General features: G+C 42.4%; 1 protein-coding gene across 5 annotated transcripts in view; it reads left to right on the forward strand.

Moving 5' to 3' along the window:
- Positions 1-19,526, forward strand: part of FEZ1 (fasciculation and elongation protein zeta 1) — a 162,735-nt gene that overhangs the window by 18,633 nt on the left and 124,576 nt on the right. For 4 of the 5 annotated variants that reach the window (XM_084612072.1, XM_084612069.1, XM_084612073.1 and 1 more), the window contains exon 2: positions 5,942-6,296. In XM_084612072.1, the coding sequence (XP_084468198.1) occupies positions 5,986-6,296 (311 nt within the window). In that variant the 5' untranslated portion in view covers positions 5,942-5,985. The remainder of the gene's footprint in view (positions 1-5,941; positions 6,297-19,526) is intronic. The other variant, XM_084612071.1, reaches the window with a different exon arrangement.

Here is a 19,526-nt window from a genome sequence, read left to right on the forward strand (position 1 = left end):
GTAATGCCATTGGGCATGCCTGGACTTGTGCTCTGTAAGCACACAGAATGAGGATATTCAGTAGATGACAGAGGCCTCATGGTTTGTCCTGTCTCTTCCCCCACCTTCACTGAAAGCAACAAGAATGCTGGAGCTGAGGAGACTGGTTCCCAGGCTAACAGGGAGGGCCTGCATATGAAAGACTGTAACCAACCTGCAGTTTTGAGTGGGGTGAGAAAAACTGTTTAGTCCAGATATTGCCTAGTATAATAAGGATGAGAATTTAGACTGCATGCTTATCTTTTATTTTCTTTTGGTAACTACTCTGACTTTTTGCCTATCACTTATAACCACTTAAAATCCATTTTTTGTAATCAATAAACGTATTCTAGTGTTTATCCTTACCAGTGAGCTTGACTGAAGTACTTGGTAAATCTGCTCAGACTACAAAGGCTGGTGTATGTCCACTTTCCATTGATGAAGTGGTGAACCAATTAATAAACTTGCATTGCTCAAGAAAGGGTCTTGAGCAGTGCTAGAGGTATATTTTGGTGGTATAAGATGAGAGCTGGGGAGATTTGGCTGGTGCCTTTCTCTCTGTGATTTGTGAGTGGCTCTGGGAGCAGTCTTTCAATCTGGGTGGCTGTGGGGCACCACATGTGGTTGTCCTGAGTGGTAACAGCACTTGGAGGGGTTTGCTGCTTATCGCCAGTAAGGCATTGTGAGAGACAACCCAGATTAGTAAATTAAGGGGGCAGAGCGGTCCTATGGTCCCAGGTTATGTGCCATATTAATTTAATATCATCCTAGTTTTTTAATCAAAATATTCAGTACCATGTCAAATGCCTTACAGAAGTCTAAGTACATTACTGCCTTTATGAACCAAATTTATAATCTCATAAAAAAGATATCAGGTTAGTGTGACAGGACCAATTTTCCATAAATACAGGCTCATTTGCATTAATTACATTATCCTCCTTTAATTCTTTATTAATTGAATCCCATATCAGCTGCTCCATTATCATGTCTGGGACCGATGTCAGGTTGACAGACCTATATTACCCAGGTCATCTTGTTTACCATTTAAAAAAATTGGCATAACATTAGCTTTCTTCCAGTCTTCTGGAACTTCCCCAATGCTCCAAGACTTATTGAAAATCAAAATTAATGGTCCAGCAAGTTCCTCAGACAACTCTTTTAAAATTCTTGGATGCAAGTTATCTGGATCTGATTATTTAAAAATGACTAAATTTAGTAGCTTTTCTTTAACATCCTCCAGAGATATGAGTTGAGAGGAAGGAGTGTTATCATCACCAAATGATGAGACTACTGTATATACTCGATCATAAGCTGGTTCATTTATAACCTGACCCCCCCAAGATGGATAAGTAAAAATGGAAAATTTTTATGACCCATTCATAAGCCAACGCTATAATTCAGGGGTTGGTAAAGTTTGGCTCCCGGGCCATCAGGATAAGCCGCTGGTGGGCCAAGATGGTTTGTTTAACTCGAGCGTCTGCAGGCACGGAGGTAAACCTAAGTAAACAAAGTGTCCCGGTGCGCCAGCTGCTTACCCTGATGGGCCGGGACAGCAACTGGTGGGGAAATTTTTTGTGGGGGAGAAGCTGGGGGTCAGGGGAGTAATCCCTGTGATCACCCCCCACATGACCCCACCCCCTAGGCCGGGACCCCCACACTCTCCCCAACCCACCTTATCTGGGGAGGGCCAGGGGAGGATGTCTCTGGCCTGGCTGGAGCTGCTCTGGCAGGCTGGGCAGTGTGGCTGCAGCCTGCTTTGGTGGGCCACACCGGGCAGCCTGGCTGCAGCATGCTCCAGTGGGCTGGGCGGCATGGGCCTGGCTGCAGCATGCTCCGGCGGGCTGGGCTGGGCTGGGCGGCATGGGCCTGGCTGCAGCATGCTCCGGTGGGCTGAACTGTGCGGCTGCAGCCTGCCAGCCCTGGAGCTGCAGCTGCTTTGGAGGCTGGGGAGGGAGAGCAGGCCAGAAGAGGAGAGAGTCTGGCCCCGCCTCTTCTCTTCTGGCTCTGCTGGCTGTGCTGCCACTCCTTCCTCCCTCTGTTGGGGGGAGGGGCTGTGTCCCACCTCTCACTCTCTATAACTGTTCATAAGCCGGCCCCCTTCTCTGATGCTTCCCTTTTTTACTAAAAAAATTAGGCTTATGTACAAGTATATATGGAATATGTTTTTCCCCAAATACAGAACAGAAATATTTATTGAACACTTCTGCCTTTTCTGTATTCTTATTGATAATTCTACCATTTCCACATCATAATGAAGCAATACCATTTCCAGGATTCCTTTTGTTCCTAATATTTTTTTTAAAAGCTCCTTCTTATTGTCCTTAGCTCTGCTGGCCATAGATTTTTCATTATGTCCCTTTGCTTCTCTTATCAATTTTCTACAATTCCTAACTTCTGATTTATATTTGTTACTATCAACTTTCCCTTTCTTCCATTTGTTATATATTATTTTCCAATTCTTTATAGCTGATTTCCCTTCTCCTCTAAACCAGGTCAGTTTTTACCCAGCATACCCTTCTTCCTCATTTTTGGGATTGTGGCTTTTAGAGCATCTGATAAGGTATTCTGAAATGATTCATAATTATCATTTACATTTTTTCTGGTTAAAATGTTCTCTCAATGCAGATTTTGTAGAAATGTCAGTATTAACTATGGTTGGGATTTTCAAAAGCACCCAATTGTCTTAGGAGCACAAGTCCTGTTGAACATCTCACCCTCTGATGTTAACTAGAGCTACAATATTGAGTCTGCCAAAGTTATCAAAAATTTCTAATGTGCACTCATGAATTTTTCTTTGAAATGTTTATATATTAACTGTATTTTAGTTTTTAGTAAACAATGCAAAGACCTGTTTCTCATGAAGAGTAGCCTTCCTGAAAAATTTCAGTTTGTGAAATCCAATTGTTTTTGAGTTATGTGAGTAATATGTGTTAAAGGTTTAATTAAAAAATAGTATTTTTTAAAATCTTCCCATATTAAAAAAAAACTCTGTCTAAACTGATTTTGTTCAAACTTCCCAGAAATAATTAATCTCTGGCTGACATGAAACATGGAAAATGTCAGGCCAAAAATGCAGTTTTCAGAAGGCTATGAGCAACTCTTTGCAGGTTGGAGACTAACCAATTTATTTGAGCATAAGCTTTCGTGAGCTACAGCTCACTTCATCGGATGCATACTGTGGAAAGTGTAGAAGATCTTTTTATATACACACAAAGCATGAAAAAATACCTCCCCCACCCCACTCTCCTGCTGGTAATAGCTTATCTAAAGTGACCACTCTCCTTACAATGTGTATGATAATCAAGGTGGGCCATTTCTAGCACAAATCCAGAGTTTAACAAGAATGTGTGTGGGGGGGGGGGTAGGAAAAAACAAGGGGAAATAGGTTACCTTGCATAATGACTTAGCCATTCCCAGTCTCTATTCAAGCCTAAGTTAATTGTATCCAATTTGCAAATGAATTCCAATTCAACAGTTTCTCGCTGGAGTCTGGATTTGAAGTTTTTTTGTTTTGTAATATAGCAACTCTCATGTCTGTAATCGTGTGACGAGAGAGATTGAAGTGTTCTCTGACTGGTTTATGAATGTTATAATTCTTGACATCTGATTTGTGTCCATTTATTCTTTTACGTAGAGACTGTCCAGTTTGACCAATGTACATGGCAGAGGGGCATTGCTGGCACATGATGGCATATATCACATTGGTAGATGTGCAGGTGAACAAGCCTCTGATAGTGTGGCTGATGTTATTAGGCCCTGTGGTGGTGTCCCCTGAATAGATATGTGGGCACAGTTGGCAACCAGCTTTGTTGCAAGAATAGGTTCCTGGGTTAGTGGTTCTGTTGTGTGGTATGTGGTTGTTGGTGAATATTTGCTTCAGGTTGGGGGGCTGTCTGTAGGCAAGGACTGGCCTGTCTCCCAAGATTTGTGAGAGTGTTTGGTCATCCTTCAGGATAGGTTTTAGATCCTTAATAATGCGTTGGAGGGGTTTTAGTTGGGGGCTGAAGGTGACGGCTAGTGGCGTTCTGTTATTTTCTTTGTTAGGCCTGTCCTGTAGTAGGTGACTTCTGGGAACTCTTCTGGCTCTATCAATCTGTTTCTTCACTTCCGCTGCTGGGTATTGTAGTTGTAAGAATGCTTGATAGAGATCTTGTAGGTGTCTGTCTCTGTCTGAGAGGTTGGAGCAAATGTGGTTGTATCGCAGAGCTTGGCTGTAGACGATGGATCGTGTGGTGTGGTCAGGGTGAAAGCTGGAGGCATGTAGGTAGGAACAGCCATCAGTAGGTTTCCGGTATAGGGTGGTGTTTATGTGACCATCGTTTATTAGCACTGTAGTGTCCAGTAAGTGGATCTCTTGTGTGGACTGGACCAGGCTGAGGTTGATGGTGGGATGGAAATTGTTGAAATCATGGTGGAATTCCTCAAGGGCTTCTTTTCCATGGGTCCAGATGATGAAGATGTCACCAATATAGCTCAAGTAGAGTAGGGGCGTTAGGGGACAAGAGCTGAGGAAGCGTTGTTCTAAGTCAGCCATAAAAATGTTGGCATACTGTGGGGCCATGTGCACGCCCTAACGCCATGATTTCAACAATTTCCACACGATCCATCGTCTACAGCCAAGCTCTGCGATACAACCGCATTTGCTCCAATCCCTCAAACAGAGACAAACACCTACAAGATCTCTATCAAGCATTCTTACAACTACAATACCCAGCTGCGGAAGTGAAGAAACAGATTGATAGAGCCAGAAGAGTTCCCAGAAGTCACCTACTACAGGACAGGCCTAACAAAGAAAATAACAGAACGCCACTAGCCGTCACCTTCAGCCCCCAACTAAAACCCCTCCAATGCATTAAGGATCTAAAACCTATCCTGAAGGATAACCCAACACTCTCACAAATCTTGGGAGACAGGCCAGTCCTTGCCTACAGACAGCCTCCCAACCTGAAGCAAATACTCACCAGCAACCACACAACAGAACCACTAACCCAGGAACCTATTCTTGCAACAAAGCCCGTTGCCAACTGTGCCCACATATCTATTCAGGGGACACCATCACAGGGCCTAATAACATCAGCCACACTATCAGAGGCTTGTTCACCTGCACATCCACCAATGTGATATATGCCATCATGTGCCAGCAATGCCCCTCTGCCATGTACATTGGTCAAACTGGACAGTCTCTACGTAAAAGAATAAATGGACACAAATCAGATGTCAAGAATTATAACATTCATAAACCAGTCGGAGAACACTTCAATCTCTCTCGTCACACGATTACAGACATGAGAGTTGCTATATTACAAAACAAAAAAACTTCAAATCCAGACTCCAGCGAGAAACTGTTGAATTGGAATTCATTTGCAAATTGGATACAATTAACTTAGGCTTGAATAGAGACTGGGAATGGCTAAGTCATTATGCAAGGTAACCTATTTCCCCTTGTTTTTTCCAACCCCACCCCCCGACGTTCTTGTTAAACCCTGGATTTGTGCTGGAAATGGCCCACCTTGATTATCATACACATTGTAAGGAGAGTGGTCACTTTAGATAAGCTATTACCAGCAGGAGAGTGGGGTGGGAGGAGGTATTTTTTCATGCTTTGTGTGTATATAAAAAGATCTTCTACACTTTCCACAGTATGCATCCGATGAAGTGAGCTGTAGCTCATGAAAGCTTATGCTCAAATAAATTGGTTAGTCTCTAAGGTGCCAGAAGAACTCTTTTTCTTTTTGCGAATACAGACTAACACGGCTGTTACTCTGAAATCTTTGCAGGTTGTCATGAAATTTTTGATATGATCATCAATATAGACAGGACTATTCTTCCCACAGTAATGCACTGAAGCCTGCAGAAACAGAAAGTGTGTGCATACAGGTTACAAAACCTTGTTACTGATTCATGGATGTACTTTTTGTTCTAGATAATCTGACTTGAAGAAGTCTATTTCATTTTAGCCAGTTCAAGATGGAAGCTCCACTGGTGAGTCTGGATGAGGAGTTTGAGGATCTGAGACCCTGCTATGCTGATGAGAGAGAAGAAAAACCGCATTGTTTTTATAGCTCATCCCCTCAGCATCTGGAAGATCCCTCCCTTTCTGAGCTTGAGAACTTCTCCTCTGAAATTATCAGCTTCAAGTCCATGGAAGACTTGGTGAATGAATTTGACGAGAAGCTGAATGTCTGCTTTCGGAATTACAATGCCAAAACCGAGAACCTTGCTCCTGTAAAAAATCATCTCCAGATACAAGAGGAGGAAGAGCATCTTCAGGATGAGGAGTAAGTAGACTAGAAATTCTAATAATACATTTAACCCAAGGAGGCTTTTATTTATTTTAATGCAATGAGTCCTCATAAAGCTTGTCAAAAAAGGAAAAATAAAAACTAAGAAAAAAATTGAAAATTTTGAAGAAGTTTCCATTGTGCAGGGTTTCCAATAGATCTATTTTCAGGTTTTCAAAATTTTTATTGCATTTTAAAATATTTTTTGGTCAAAAACATTATGGAAATGATTCCTGACACTTGTTTTCAGGAAACAAAAACATCTGATAACCATTTTGATAATGGTTTTGATAATTTTTTAAATAAAAACAATGGATAAAGAAGTCATGAAAATGTCTGTGAAAAATTAAAACATTTGAATAAGTGAATAATTTTTTGCAAAATATGTTTTCTTTGGAAAAAGGCCATTTTAATGTTTTAATTTGAAAAAAATTGTAATGTCTATACTCATAAAGAGATTACGCCAAGGCTTTTAGGTCACCACTGAGACTAAGGCTATTTTTACACTACAGAGTTTAGTCGACTTACATCGATCATAAGCTGCTTTAATTACATTGGTTGTACACATCCACACAGTGCTCCTTGCATTGGCAGATCACATCCACAGTCTGTGCTCTTGCATCGACAGTGAGAGAGTTTTATCATGGGAAGCTATCCCACTGTGCAACTTGCCACCCTCTGCTCCTGGAAGATCTGGGAATGGATTGTGATGCATCATGGGAGTGTGCTCATCATCCCATGATGCAGTTATTTCTGTTCCATCATTCCATGGGCTTCTGACTTCGTTTCATGCCATTTTTAACAGTCCTTGTAAACTATGTGCCCACCATCTCTGTCTGAAATCATGGATCCTGAACTGCTGAGCGTTATGACCACAACGTGGCTGGTTCTGCAGTATTTCATGAGCTGTGAAACAGAAAGTGAATCAGTGGTGCCTGCCCTGCTGTGTGCCATGGAAAGAAATAATTCAAGACTGCTGCTGGCGTTCATGGAGCAGCTGCACATGGCGGATCATTGGTTCTGGGCTCAGGAAACAAGCACCGAGTGGTGGAATCTCACTGTGATGCGCGTGTGGGATGACCAGAGTGGCTGTAGAACTTCTGGATGTGCAAATCCACCCTCCTGGACCTGTGTGCGGAGCTTGTCCCAGCACTGTAGCACAAGGGCACCAGAGTGAGAGCTGCCCTCACTGCTGAAAAGCTAGTGGCAATCGCTATGTGGAAGCTGGCAATTCTAGACTGCTACCAGTCAGTTGCAAATCAGTTTGGCGTTGGAAAATCCACTGTGTGGGTTGTGGTGATGCAAGTCTGCAGGGCCATTAATCACCTCCTGCTACAAAGGACTGTGACTCTTGGTAATGTGCAGGAAATATTTGATGGCTTCAAGGCAATGGGATTCCCTAACTGCAGCGATAGATGGAACACAGATCCCAATTTTGGCCCCAGACCATCTTGAGACAGAGTACATCAACCAAAAGGGCTACTTCTCCATGGTCTTGCAGGCGCTAGTGGATCACCAGGGCCATTTCACTGACATCACTGTAGGGTGGTCAGGGAAGGTGCAGATGAATGCATCTTTAGGAACACTGGACTGTATAGAAAACTGCATGCTGGGACTTTCTTTCCAGACCAGAAGATTCTGATGGGGGATGTGAAAATGCCCATAGTGATCCTGGGAGACCCTGCCTACCCCTTGCTCGCATGGCTCATGAAGCCTTACACCGGGAACCTGGACAGCAGCAAGGAGCACTTCAGCTACAGGCTCAGCAGGTGCTAAATGACCACTGAATATATCTTTGGCATATTAAAAGGTTGGTGGCACTGCCTTTTTGGCAGGTTAGACCTCAACAAGGAAAATATTTCCACAGTCATTGCAGCCTGCTGTACAAGGCATAATATTTGTGAAGTGAAGGGGGGAAAGTTTTCCCCAGGGTGGAGTGCTGGGATTGATTGGCTGGCCACTGATTTTGAGCAGCCAGATACCAGGACAATTAGAGGGGCACAACAGGATGCTATTCAAATCAGGGAGGCTTTGAAGGAGCATTTTGACAATGATTCCTAGCAACGTGTCTTTATGTGAGGTATTCAGCCAGGCAATGTTTACTTGCCGCCCTGTGTGACCCCTATAATGTTTGATTAACCTGAGCGTTAATTGTAGTGAGCAAATATTCCTTCCAATAGCCACTGTGTTTGAATGTTAGCACCCCAATTAATGTGCATATGATACAAATAAAGAGTAAATTTGTATAAAAGAATAAAGTTTAATAACAGGACAAAAACAAAATATTCATCAAATAGGGAACATGGAAAGGAGGAATAGTCTCTTGGTTATGGCTCTCATAGCTGAGTGTAATTCCAGCTTTATGAAACCAGTCCCTATGGGTTGAGTGCAAGGCTACTGAGAGGTACCGGGAACATGCACGAAATGTGGTGCGGGACTTTGGGGAGAGCATGGTACGGAGTTCAGTGAGGTACTGAACTACAGGGGGACTCGTGCATGGCTGTGCTCTGACTGCAGCATAATGAGGAACTTGAGCATCTGTGTCTGGTCCTCCAGTAGCTTAATCATCCACTCTTGCCCCTCTCTCCTTTCCAGGCTATCCAGCCTGATATTTTCATTAATTGTCTCCCTCAGTGCTATTGTTTCACTATCTGCTGTAGCTGTTGACTGCAGCACTTCACAAAACATATCCTCCTTACTCTTCCTGGTTTGCCATAGAATCATAGAATCCATCTTATCTGATGGATGTACTCTACCGCTGTGGAGAAGTGGGGTCCTCAAGGGCATCTTCAGAAGCCAAAGAAACAATGAACTGACACAGTGTTGTGAGTGCGCTCACAGCCGTGAATCACAAAAGTTACACACACCTCTTTGTCACTGTCCCTTGGCTAGCATACAGCTTGGCGTGAGTCCGAAATATGGTGAGTTTGGTTGGGTGGGGGGTGGAAAGGGGGGAATGGGCAAGAAGGAACAAAGGGTCTGGGTGGTCTGAGAAGGGGGTTCCTACAAGCTCCTAGTGGAAATATTCTGAATATTGGTACCCTTTTCCATAGGTGGGGTGATCAAACCCGATATCTCACTACTGAGGGTAACCCAGGGTGCAAGGGTGCATCTCTTGCATGTGTGTGTCTTCAGACTGTTTCTGTATACTGCTCGCCTATGTGCGGCTTTGGTCCCTGCAGAAATAATTGCCTGTTGGGTGCAGCAAAATTTCCTGCAGTGGGGACAGAAACAAGCTAACTCTGCTAAGGAACCTTTGGTAGAGGATTGCAGAATATCTGCAGGAAAATTTCCTAGAGATCTCTTTGGAGGATTCCCAGGCTATCCCAGTGTACATTAACAAACTTTTCTGCCAGGCTCCCACTGCGTAGCTGCATAAACTCTGTTGTTAATTTCATTCCCTTATCCCTCCTCTACCATATAACAAAGTACATGAGAGCTCAATCTCCTCTCACCATGAAGTATCAAAGTAAAATGTATGCTTACCTACACTCGCATCCCCCGCTTCAGGGCTGGATTACCCACTAGGCAGACTAAGCACGTGAGATTTTTTTTTTTTAAATTTGATATTTGATATTTCAAAAAAAGCATCCAAATAGTCATCATGGGAAAAATCAGAACTTTTTTGGACTTCCTTGCACTCCGCTCCATACTCTTCCCCTGTTTTTCTGTTCTCTTTTTATTACTTATCCCCACCTAAACCAGGGGGGCGTCCTACTAACGTAGATCGAAATAATGCGAGGGAATCAAATCCTGTCATGTATTGCAATACATTTATGTTTTATTATTGATATATTCTTCTGGGTTATACGTACTTGATTCATTTTTTCCTTTCTTATATATATATTTTATATATATACATAAAAATAGTGTGCATTGTGTAATTTGTTTTTTTTTTAAGTTCAGATAATTGAGATAAGGGGCAGGATGAAACATAGCCAACTGAGTGGAGCACAGAAACGTAAACTGGTGGAAGAAAAAAAACAAAAAAACTAGTGAAATTTTCCAAAATCTTCCAAAGCTGACATAATTTTTCAAAGCGAATCCATCAGAAGCAACATCTTTTCTCAGTAGCACAGACATTCCAAAACCTGGAGGTGTTTCAGAGACTGACCCTTCTTCTGTTGGTGAAACAAACACCATTCCAGAACATGTGGCTGTGTCAGAGACTGTAACTGATCATCCTACACCTGGTGGTAAAACAGACGTTGTAGAAGGTGTGGATGTGTCAGAGACTGAACCTGCTCATGCTGTAAATAGTAGGAGAAAAGATCCTGGTATGTGGGTTGATTTCAGTACCGATGATGTAGCTTACTGGATAGATTGTGGACAAATTACTGTCAACACCACATTGGGCCATTTGAGAAATCACATTGGACTTTTACCAATGGCAAACAAACAAGATATTGTTCACAAAAAATATTTTTTGGCATGAAAGCGAATGGTGAGAAATACACTCGAGAATGGCTACTGTGTTCACCATCAACAGGGTCTGTGTACTGTTTTGTTTGCAAACTTTTTGCAGATAAACCTTGAACATCCCGGTTTGCTGCAGATGGATTTAGTGACTGTCGGAATACTGTTTTAATTGAACAACATGAAAATAGCACTAATCACAGAGATTCAATGTTGACATATTTAAATTGAAGACAGGGCTTTGGATTGACACAAAAATTGGAAGAACAAATTAAAGGGGAGCGTGAATACTGGCAACATGTCTTGCAGCGTGTTATAGCTGTTATTCAAACATTAGCTGATGTGGTCTGCCTTTCCAGTGATCAAATGACACATTTGGATCATTGCAGAATGGAAATTTCTTGGGATTGTTGGAGCTTGTGGTTCAGTTTGACCCATTTTTAGCTGGCCATATCTCAAAATATGGGAATGCTGGCAAAGGTAACCCATCATACTTATCCAAGACAATATGTGATGAACTCATTGGTCTAATGAGTGACAAAGTTTGTTCAGCTATTGTGGATGAAAGAAGTACTGCTGGGTACTTCAATTTATCTGTCGACTCTACACCTGATCTTTCACCTATTGATCAGTTGAGTATTGTACTAAGTTATGTGTCTCCCACAGATGGAAAACCAGTTGAACAATTTATAACATTCCTCAATTTGAAAAGCCACACTGGTGAAGAAATGGCAAATCACGTACTGCAGTATCTGTGCCAAGTCTGCAAAATAGATTTCTCGAAGTGCAGAGGTCAATCTTACGACGACGCTGCCAACATGTCAGGGCTTTATCAAGGGATGCAAAAGAAGCTTTTAGAACAGAACAGATATGCCATAGTCATAGCATGTGCTGCACACTCTCTCAGTCTTGTTGGCCGCGGTGCTGTGGATTGTTGTCTGGTGGTAGTAAGTTTTTTCTCAACTGTCCAGTTACTTTATACATTTTTCTCTGCCTCAACACGCCGATGGGCAGTTCTTAAAACATATTTGGGCAATGATGGTGTGTTGAAATCTCTTTCTAATACTTGCTGGGAGGCACATGCAGTGGCAGCAAGTGCAATTCTGGAGTCCTACTCAAAGATTGTGGATGCATTAGAAAGTATAGCTGAAGACCAACCACAAAAGGGAGAAACTATACGAGAGGCAGAAAACATTGCAAACAAGATGCAAGAACTAGAGATTGTATTCATGTTGACCATATGGAATGACATTTTACAACACTTTTACCACACAAGTCAAGCTCTCCAAGAAAAAGAATTGGATTTGAAAACATGTGCAGAACTCTGTCAATCATTAGCAGACCACTTACACACTTTGAGGAATGATTTCAAAAGATTTGAAGACATATCAAAAGATATCTTGCCTGATACTAACTACAAAGAAACTCAGTCCCGCAAGCGAATCAGGAAAAAACAAGCAAATGATAGCAGTGCACCAGAAACAGCATTGAATCCCAGAGGCAAATTTTGCGTATCTACTTACTACACTATAATTGATACACTTGAAGCTCATATGAAGAGGAGAGGTGACGTGTACAAAGAAGTATCATGTAGATTTTCTTTTCTAAACGATGTGGACTTATCTGATGAACAATATTCACAAGGTTGGCAAAAGCTAGTTGACTCATACCCTGTTGACTTGAACATGAATCTCTGTGGAGAAGTACGGCAGTTACACTGTTATATGCTTGCAAAGTTTAATGAAACAGGAAAAATGAAATTCAGTCACATTGATCTTCATGACACAATACTGAAAGGCGGAATACAATGTGTATTTCCAAATGTAGAGATCGCACTACATATTTTTCTAACATTGATGATTACTAACTGCTCCATAGAATGCTCTTTTTCTCAGCTGAAAGGAATAAAAAACCCTCAGAGAACAACAATGTGTCAGGACAGACTGGATTCACTTTCCCTATTGTGTATGGAAGTGGACAGGCTTTGTCGAGTCGGCTTTGATGAACTTATCCAGAATTTTGCAATCAGAAAATCTAGAAAGAAGCTATTTTAATTTCAGCATACGTGTAAGTTTTGTGTCATTTCGAAAAATAAAATTTTATTTTATGGTATAGTATTGTTTTTATTTTGAATTACATATGGGGGGGGGCACCATAATCTTTTCAGTGCTTAGGGACTCTAAAGGTCTTAATCTGGCCCTGCCCTGCTTCATGTCCACTGGTGCCAGAGTGCTGTGACTGACTAGATCCCTCCAGAGTCAAAAAAAGGTCCTAACTCGCCACATCACCGCATGCCATTTTCATGTGTTCCACATCCTCCTCCAACTCCACTTCCTTGTCTACCACTTTGTCCTTGGGGTTGACTCTGCTGGCTGCTTCCTTCTGTCCCCACAAAGTATCCACAGGGCTCTAGGTGATGGAGGTGGAGCTGCAGCCAAGAGGGCATGCAGTTCCTTGTAGAAATGGTGTGTCTTCGGCGCTGCACCAGAGCGATGGTTGGCCTTCCTTGCTTTCTGGTATGCCTGCCTCAGCTCCTTGATGTTTGCATGGCACTGTTGTGTGTCCCTTTTGTGACCCCTCTCCTGCATGCCACTAGAAATCAGCCCGGAGGCATCAAAGTTCCTATGGCTGAATTGAAGCTGTGACTGCAGAGCCTCCTCTCCCCGCAGACCCAGCAGATCCAACAGCTCCGGTGTATTCCATGCAGCTGGGAAGATGTGGTGTGAACTGTCCATGCCGAGCAAATAGGAGGAGAAATTTCAAAAATTACCTGGCCTTTAAAAGGAGGAGGGGCACATACCTGTGTACCTTCAGGGCAGCAGAGTTCAAACTGAGATCAAAGAGGTCATGACGGGCATTGTGGGACACCTGTAGCCCAATTGGGGCGACATAAGCAAGTACAGTGTCTACACTGACACTGGGTTGCTCTAAATATGTTGCAAAAAGTTCTATGCCACTTGTCAAGGTGGTTTTATTATGCTGGGGTAGAAGGGGAATTATATCAGCAGGGGGAACATTTCAGTGTGTGCACCTCCACTCTTTTGTTGACGAAAGCTGACTTTTGTCAACAAAACTGTGTTGTGTAGACAAGGCCTAAGGCTTTGTCTACACTACAGAGTTAGGTCGACGTGAGGCAGCTTATGTTGACCTAACTATGTCAGTATACACACTGCAGCCTTGCCATGGACACCAACAGCGGATTGAATTACTGCACTGGCTGGAGGTCAACCTAGATTAAGTTGATCTAATTTTGTAATATAGGCAAACCCTTAGCTCTGTTTAGAGTTGGGGCACATGATACCATGACTCTGCTCCATTCTTATGACTAGGGATTTATAATGTGACATACACATTTTTCAGTGGTGGCCATCGCATCAGGCAGAGTGACGTACAGACAGGCTTCCGTATTCTGTCCTTCAGAAACACAGTGCTTTGGGTTTATTCATGTAGGGTCACCCAACAGTGCTTCCCACTAATTTGATGGAATAGATCATTGAGAGGGTGGGAGGGCAGAAAGCCTGTGAAGTAAATGATATTTAAAAAATAAATTAAAATTTGGGCTTGTCAATTTTAATCTTGTCTCTTCAATTCTAAGGAGGTTTTCATGTTTGGGGGGGGGGAGGTATTTCTAGGACCTGGAAATGGAGATCATACAAATTTACTTGCATAAAGAATGATCCATAGAGTCCTGCACTTAGGATGGAAGAATCCCATGCACTGCTACAGACTAGGGACCGAGTGGCTCGGCAGCAGTTCTGCAGGAAAGGACCTAGGGGTTACAGTGGACGAGAAGCTGGAAATGAGTCAACAGTGTGCCCTTGTTGCCAAGAAGGCTAACGGCATTTTGGGTTGTATAAGTAGGAGCATATCCAGCAGATCGAGGGACATGATCATTCCCCTCTATTCGGTGTTGGTGAGGCCTCATCTGGAGTACTGTGTCCAGTTTTGAGTCATAGAATCATAGAATATCAGGGTTGGAAGGGACCTCAGGAGGTCATCTAGTCCAACCCCCTGCTCAAAGCAGGACCATCCCCAACTAAATCATCCCACCCAGGGCTTTGTCAAGCCTGACCTTAAAAACTTCTAAGGAAGGAGATTCCACCACCTCCCTAGGTAACGCATTCCAGTGTTTCACCACCCTCCTAGTGAAAAAGTTTTTCCTAATATCCAACCTAAACCTCTTCCACTGCAACTTGAGACCATTACTCCTTGTTCTGTCACTGAGAAAAGTCTAGATCCATCCTCTTTGGAACCCCCTTTCAGGTAGTTGAAAGCAGCTATCAAATCCCCCCTCATTGTTCTCTTCTGCAGACTAAACAATCCCAGTTCCCTCAGCCTCTCCTCAGAAGTCATGTGTTCCAGTCCCCTAATCATTTTTGTTGCCCTCCGCTGGACTCTTTCCAATTTTTCCACATCCTTCTTGTAGTGTGGGGCCCAAAACTGGACACAGTACTCCAGATGAGGCCTCACCAATGTCGAATAGAGGGGAACAATCACATCTCTTGATCTGCTGGCAATGCCCCTATGTATACATCCCAAAATGCCATTGGCCTTCTTGGCAACAAGGGCACACTGTTGACTCATATCCAGCTTCTCATCCACTGTAACCCCTAGATTCTTTTCTGCAGAACTGCTGCTGAGCCATTCGGTCCCTAGTCTGTAGCAGTGCATGGGATTCTTCTATCCTAAGTGCAGGACTCTATGGATCATTCTTTATGCAAGTAAATTTGTTTGATCTCCATTTCCTGATTTCATTCCTGCATGCCCGAGCAATATTTTTATACTCTTCCCTGGTCATTTGTCCAATCTTCCACTTCTTGTAAGCTTCTTTTTTGTGTTTAAGATCAGCAAGGATTTCACTGTTAAGCCAAGCTGGTCGCCTACCATATTTACTATTCTTTCTACACATCGGGATGGTTTGTCCCTGTAACCTCAATAATATTCTTTAAAATATGGCCAGCTCTCCTGGACTCCTTTCCCCCTCATGTTATTCTCCCAGGGGATCCTGCCCATCAGTTCCCTGAGGGAGTCAAAGTCTGCTTTTCTGAAGTCCAGGGTTTGTATTCTGCTGCTCTCCTTTCTTCCCTGTGTCAGGATCCTGAACTCAACCATCTCATGGTCACTGCCTCCCAGGTTCCCATCTACTTTATCTTCCCCTACTAATTCTTCCCAGTTTGTGAGCAGCAGGTCAAGAAGAGCTCTGCCCCAGTTGGTTCCTCCAGCACTTGCACCAGAAAATTGTCCCCTACCCTGCCAATCAGCCAATCGCTCAGACAAACAAGTTGGTTTACATTTGCAGGAGATAATGCTGCCTGCTTCTTGTTTACAATATCACCTGAAAGAGAGAACAGGTGCTTGCATGGCACTGTTGTAGCCAGCGTCGCAAGATATTTACATGCCAGATGCACTAAAGATTCATGTGTCCCTTGATGTTTCAACCACCATTCCAGAGGACATGCGCCCATGCTGATGACAGGTTCTGCTCGATAACAATCCAAAGCAGTGTGCACCGGTGTTCATTTTCATCCTCTGAGTCAGATGCCACCAGCAGAAGGTTGATTTTCTTTTTGGTAGTTTGGATTCTGTAGTTTCCACATTGGAATGTTGCTCTTTTAAGGCTTCTGAAAGCATGCTCCACACCTCGCCCCTCTCAGATTTTGGAAAGCACTTCAGATTCTTAAAGCTTGGGTCGAGTGCTGTAGCTATCTTTAGAAATTTCACATTGGTATCTTCTTTGCATTTTGTTAAAGTTTCAGTGACAGTGTTCTTAAAATGAACAACATGTGGAGGGTCATCACCCAAGACTGCTATAACATGAAGTATAGGGCAGAATGCAGATAAAACAGAGCTGGAGACATACAATTCTCCCCCAAGGAGTTCAGTCACAAATTTAATTAACGCATTATTTTTTTAATGAGCGTCATCCACATGGAAGCATGTCCACATGATAGCTGAAGCATGAAGAGGCATATGAATCTTCAGTGCATCTGGCATGTAAATATCTTGCGACGTCAGTTACTACAGTGCCATGCCTGTTCTCACTTTCGGGTGATGTAAATAAGAAGTGTGCAGCATCATCTCCCATTAATGTAAACAAACTTGTTTCTCTTACAGATTGGCTGAACAAGAAGTAGGACTGAGTGGACTTGTAGGCTGTAAAGTTTTACATTATTTTGTTTTTTGAGTGCAGTTATGTAAAAAAAACCCTACATTTGTAATTTGCAAATTTCATGATAAAGAGATTGCACTACAGTACTTGTATGAGGTGAATTGAAAAATACTATCTTTTGTTTATCATTTTACAGTGCAAATATTTGTAATAAAAATAATATAAATTGAGCACTGTACACTTTGTATTCTGTGTTGTAATTGAAATAGATATATTTGAAAATGTAGAATAACATCCAAAATATTTAATAAATTTCAATTGGTATTCTATTGTTTAACCGTGTGGTTAATTGCGATTAATTTTTTAAATCATGTCAAGGTTCCTTCCCCAGTCTGAACTCTAGGGTACAGATGCAGGGACCTACATGAAAGACCCCCTAAGCTTATTCTTACCAGCTTAGGTTAAAAACTTCCTCAAGATACAAACTTTGCCTTGTCCTTGAACCCTATGCTGCCACCACCAAGTGTGTTAAACAAAGAACAGGGAAAGAGCCCACTTGGAGATGTCTCCCCTCCCCCCAAATATCCCCCTAAGCCCAACACCCTCTTTCCTGGGGAAGGCTTGATAAAAATCCTCACCAATTTGCATAGGTGAACACAGACCCAAACCCTTGGATCTTAAGAACAATGAAAAAGCAATCAGGATCTTAAAAGAAGAATTTCAATTGAAGAAAAAGTAAAAGAATCACTTCTGTAAAATCAGGATGGTAAATACCTTACAAGGTAATCAGATTCAAAACACAGAGAATCCCTCTAGGCAAAACCTTAAGTTACAAAAAGACACAAAAACAGGAATATACATTCCATTCAGCACAGCTTATTTACTAGCCATTAAACAAAAGGAAATCTAACACATTTCTAGCTAGATTGCTTACTAACTTTTTACAGGAGTTCTGAAGAGCATTCCTGATCTGTTCCCGGCAAAAGCATCACCCAGACAGACAGACCCTTTGTTCCCCGCCCCCTCCAGCTTTGAAAGTATCTTGTCTCCTCATTCGTCATTTTGGGTCAGGTGCCAGTGAGGTTATCTTAGCTTCTTAACCCTTTACAGGTGAAAGGGTCTTTCCTCTAGCCAGGAGGGATTTTATAATTCTGTATACAGAAAGGTGGTTACCCTTCCCTTTATATTTATGACAAATCATGATTAATTTTTTTGAGTTAATCACGTGAGTTAACTGTGATTAATTGACATCCCTAATTTTAAGTGATTATAAGTAGCAGGCATAGAGAATAAAGTTGGTTACATAAGAAGTAAAGATAAATTTGCTGTCTAAATTCTACAGCCTAAGGAAGATTTGAATCAGTCTCTCACCCTAATAGAAGTTGCAGGCAGCTCACAGTTCTCAATACACAGGCTGGATTCCCTTTCCAGCCTGGGATCAAACTCCGCAGTTCAAAGTCTGTGTCTTCCAGATGATCTCCAGGTGTTGAGTTGGGGAAGGAGAGAAGCCAAGTGATTATGTCACTGTCTGTCTTTTATACTTTCTTCCAGCTGCTAGAAAGATCCTTCTTGTGACGTGGGGTCAGGCAGTCCTCATTGTGTATGTGCTGTTTCTGAGCAGCCTCTGGGAGAGTGGATTCTTCTTGATGGGCCATCAGTGCCAGTCTGGACAGTGATAGTTGCTCCTTTGTTGTTACGGAAAGGCTAGTTGTGGGTGTTACCAACCTCACAACATATTTCAGTAACACATTTAGTGATACTTCATAACTTCCCATACAAGGATAGTACAAAAAATTCAACAGGATATTAATGTTCAACAAATCAAGACTTCTTAAATGATTCCTCACAAGGCATACTTTGTACAAAAAACATCACAGTCATATCGCAGTGGTGAATGTGGGGGTTCCAGGGTGAAACTTGGAGGTACACCGTGTCATAGGGGGGGCAACATCCCCCATATACTCCCATCTCCATAAATGGCCCCCCTGCAGTTATACCAGTATAAAGAGGCTTATACTGGTATAACTGTATCCACATCAGAGATTGTACTGATTTAACTGTTTCAGTAAAAAATCAGACCAAGAGTTAAACTGGTACAAAAACTGTGGGAACTAAGCCTTAGCGTCTATGACAGTGAGCTCATTGGAACCTCTTGGGTGCTCAGCAGTTTTGAAAATCAGGCAATGTATTTAAGGCTGGAATTGTCAAAGGAGCTTGAGGAGTTAGGTGAAGTTCCCATTGAAATAGGATTTGGGCTCCTAATTCCCTCAGGCTCCTTTGAAATCCAAGCCTGCATGTATAAAAGAGATTTAAGGTGGTTGACTTTAGGTTTCTGTTTCTGAAAATCTTGGCCTCAGGAAGCTCCACTGCAGGAACTATTTTATTTAGATGATGCCATTCAGCAGAAACATTCTGTGAAGGGCAAATTCTCTGGTTTATGCTTGTGTGTTTATCATTTAGCAGTGCCGCATAGCAGGAAGAGGTTCTTTCAGCACTTGCACTGTGGACTGGAATGCAAAGATAAACTGTTTGTTAAAGGGACACCATTGTTTCCATCTGGAAGGTTTTTTGACTTACTATTGCTCCAACTAACACGAAAGTTAGAACTCTGGTTTTCAGTTTGTTCATGTAGTCCATTTGAGAGTACTTTGTACATAGTCTGTTTCACAGGAGCCGCCAGACTGGATCAGACCTGAGATCCC

The sequence above is a fragment of the Lepidochelys olivacea genome (assembly GCF_965140295.1).
Source record: "Lepidochelys olivacea isolate rLepOli2 genome assembly, chromosome: 22".
Lineage (NCBI taxonomy): Eukaryota > Metazoa > Chordata > Testudines > Cheloniidae > Lepidochelys > Lepidochelys olivacea.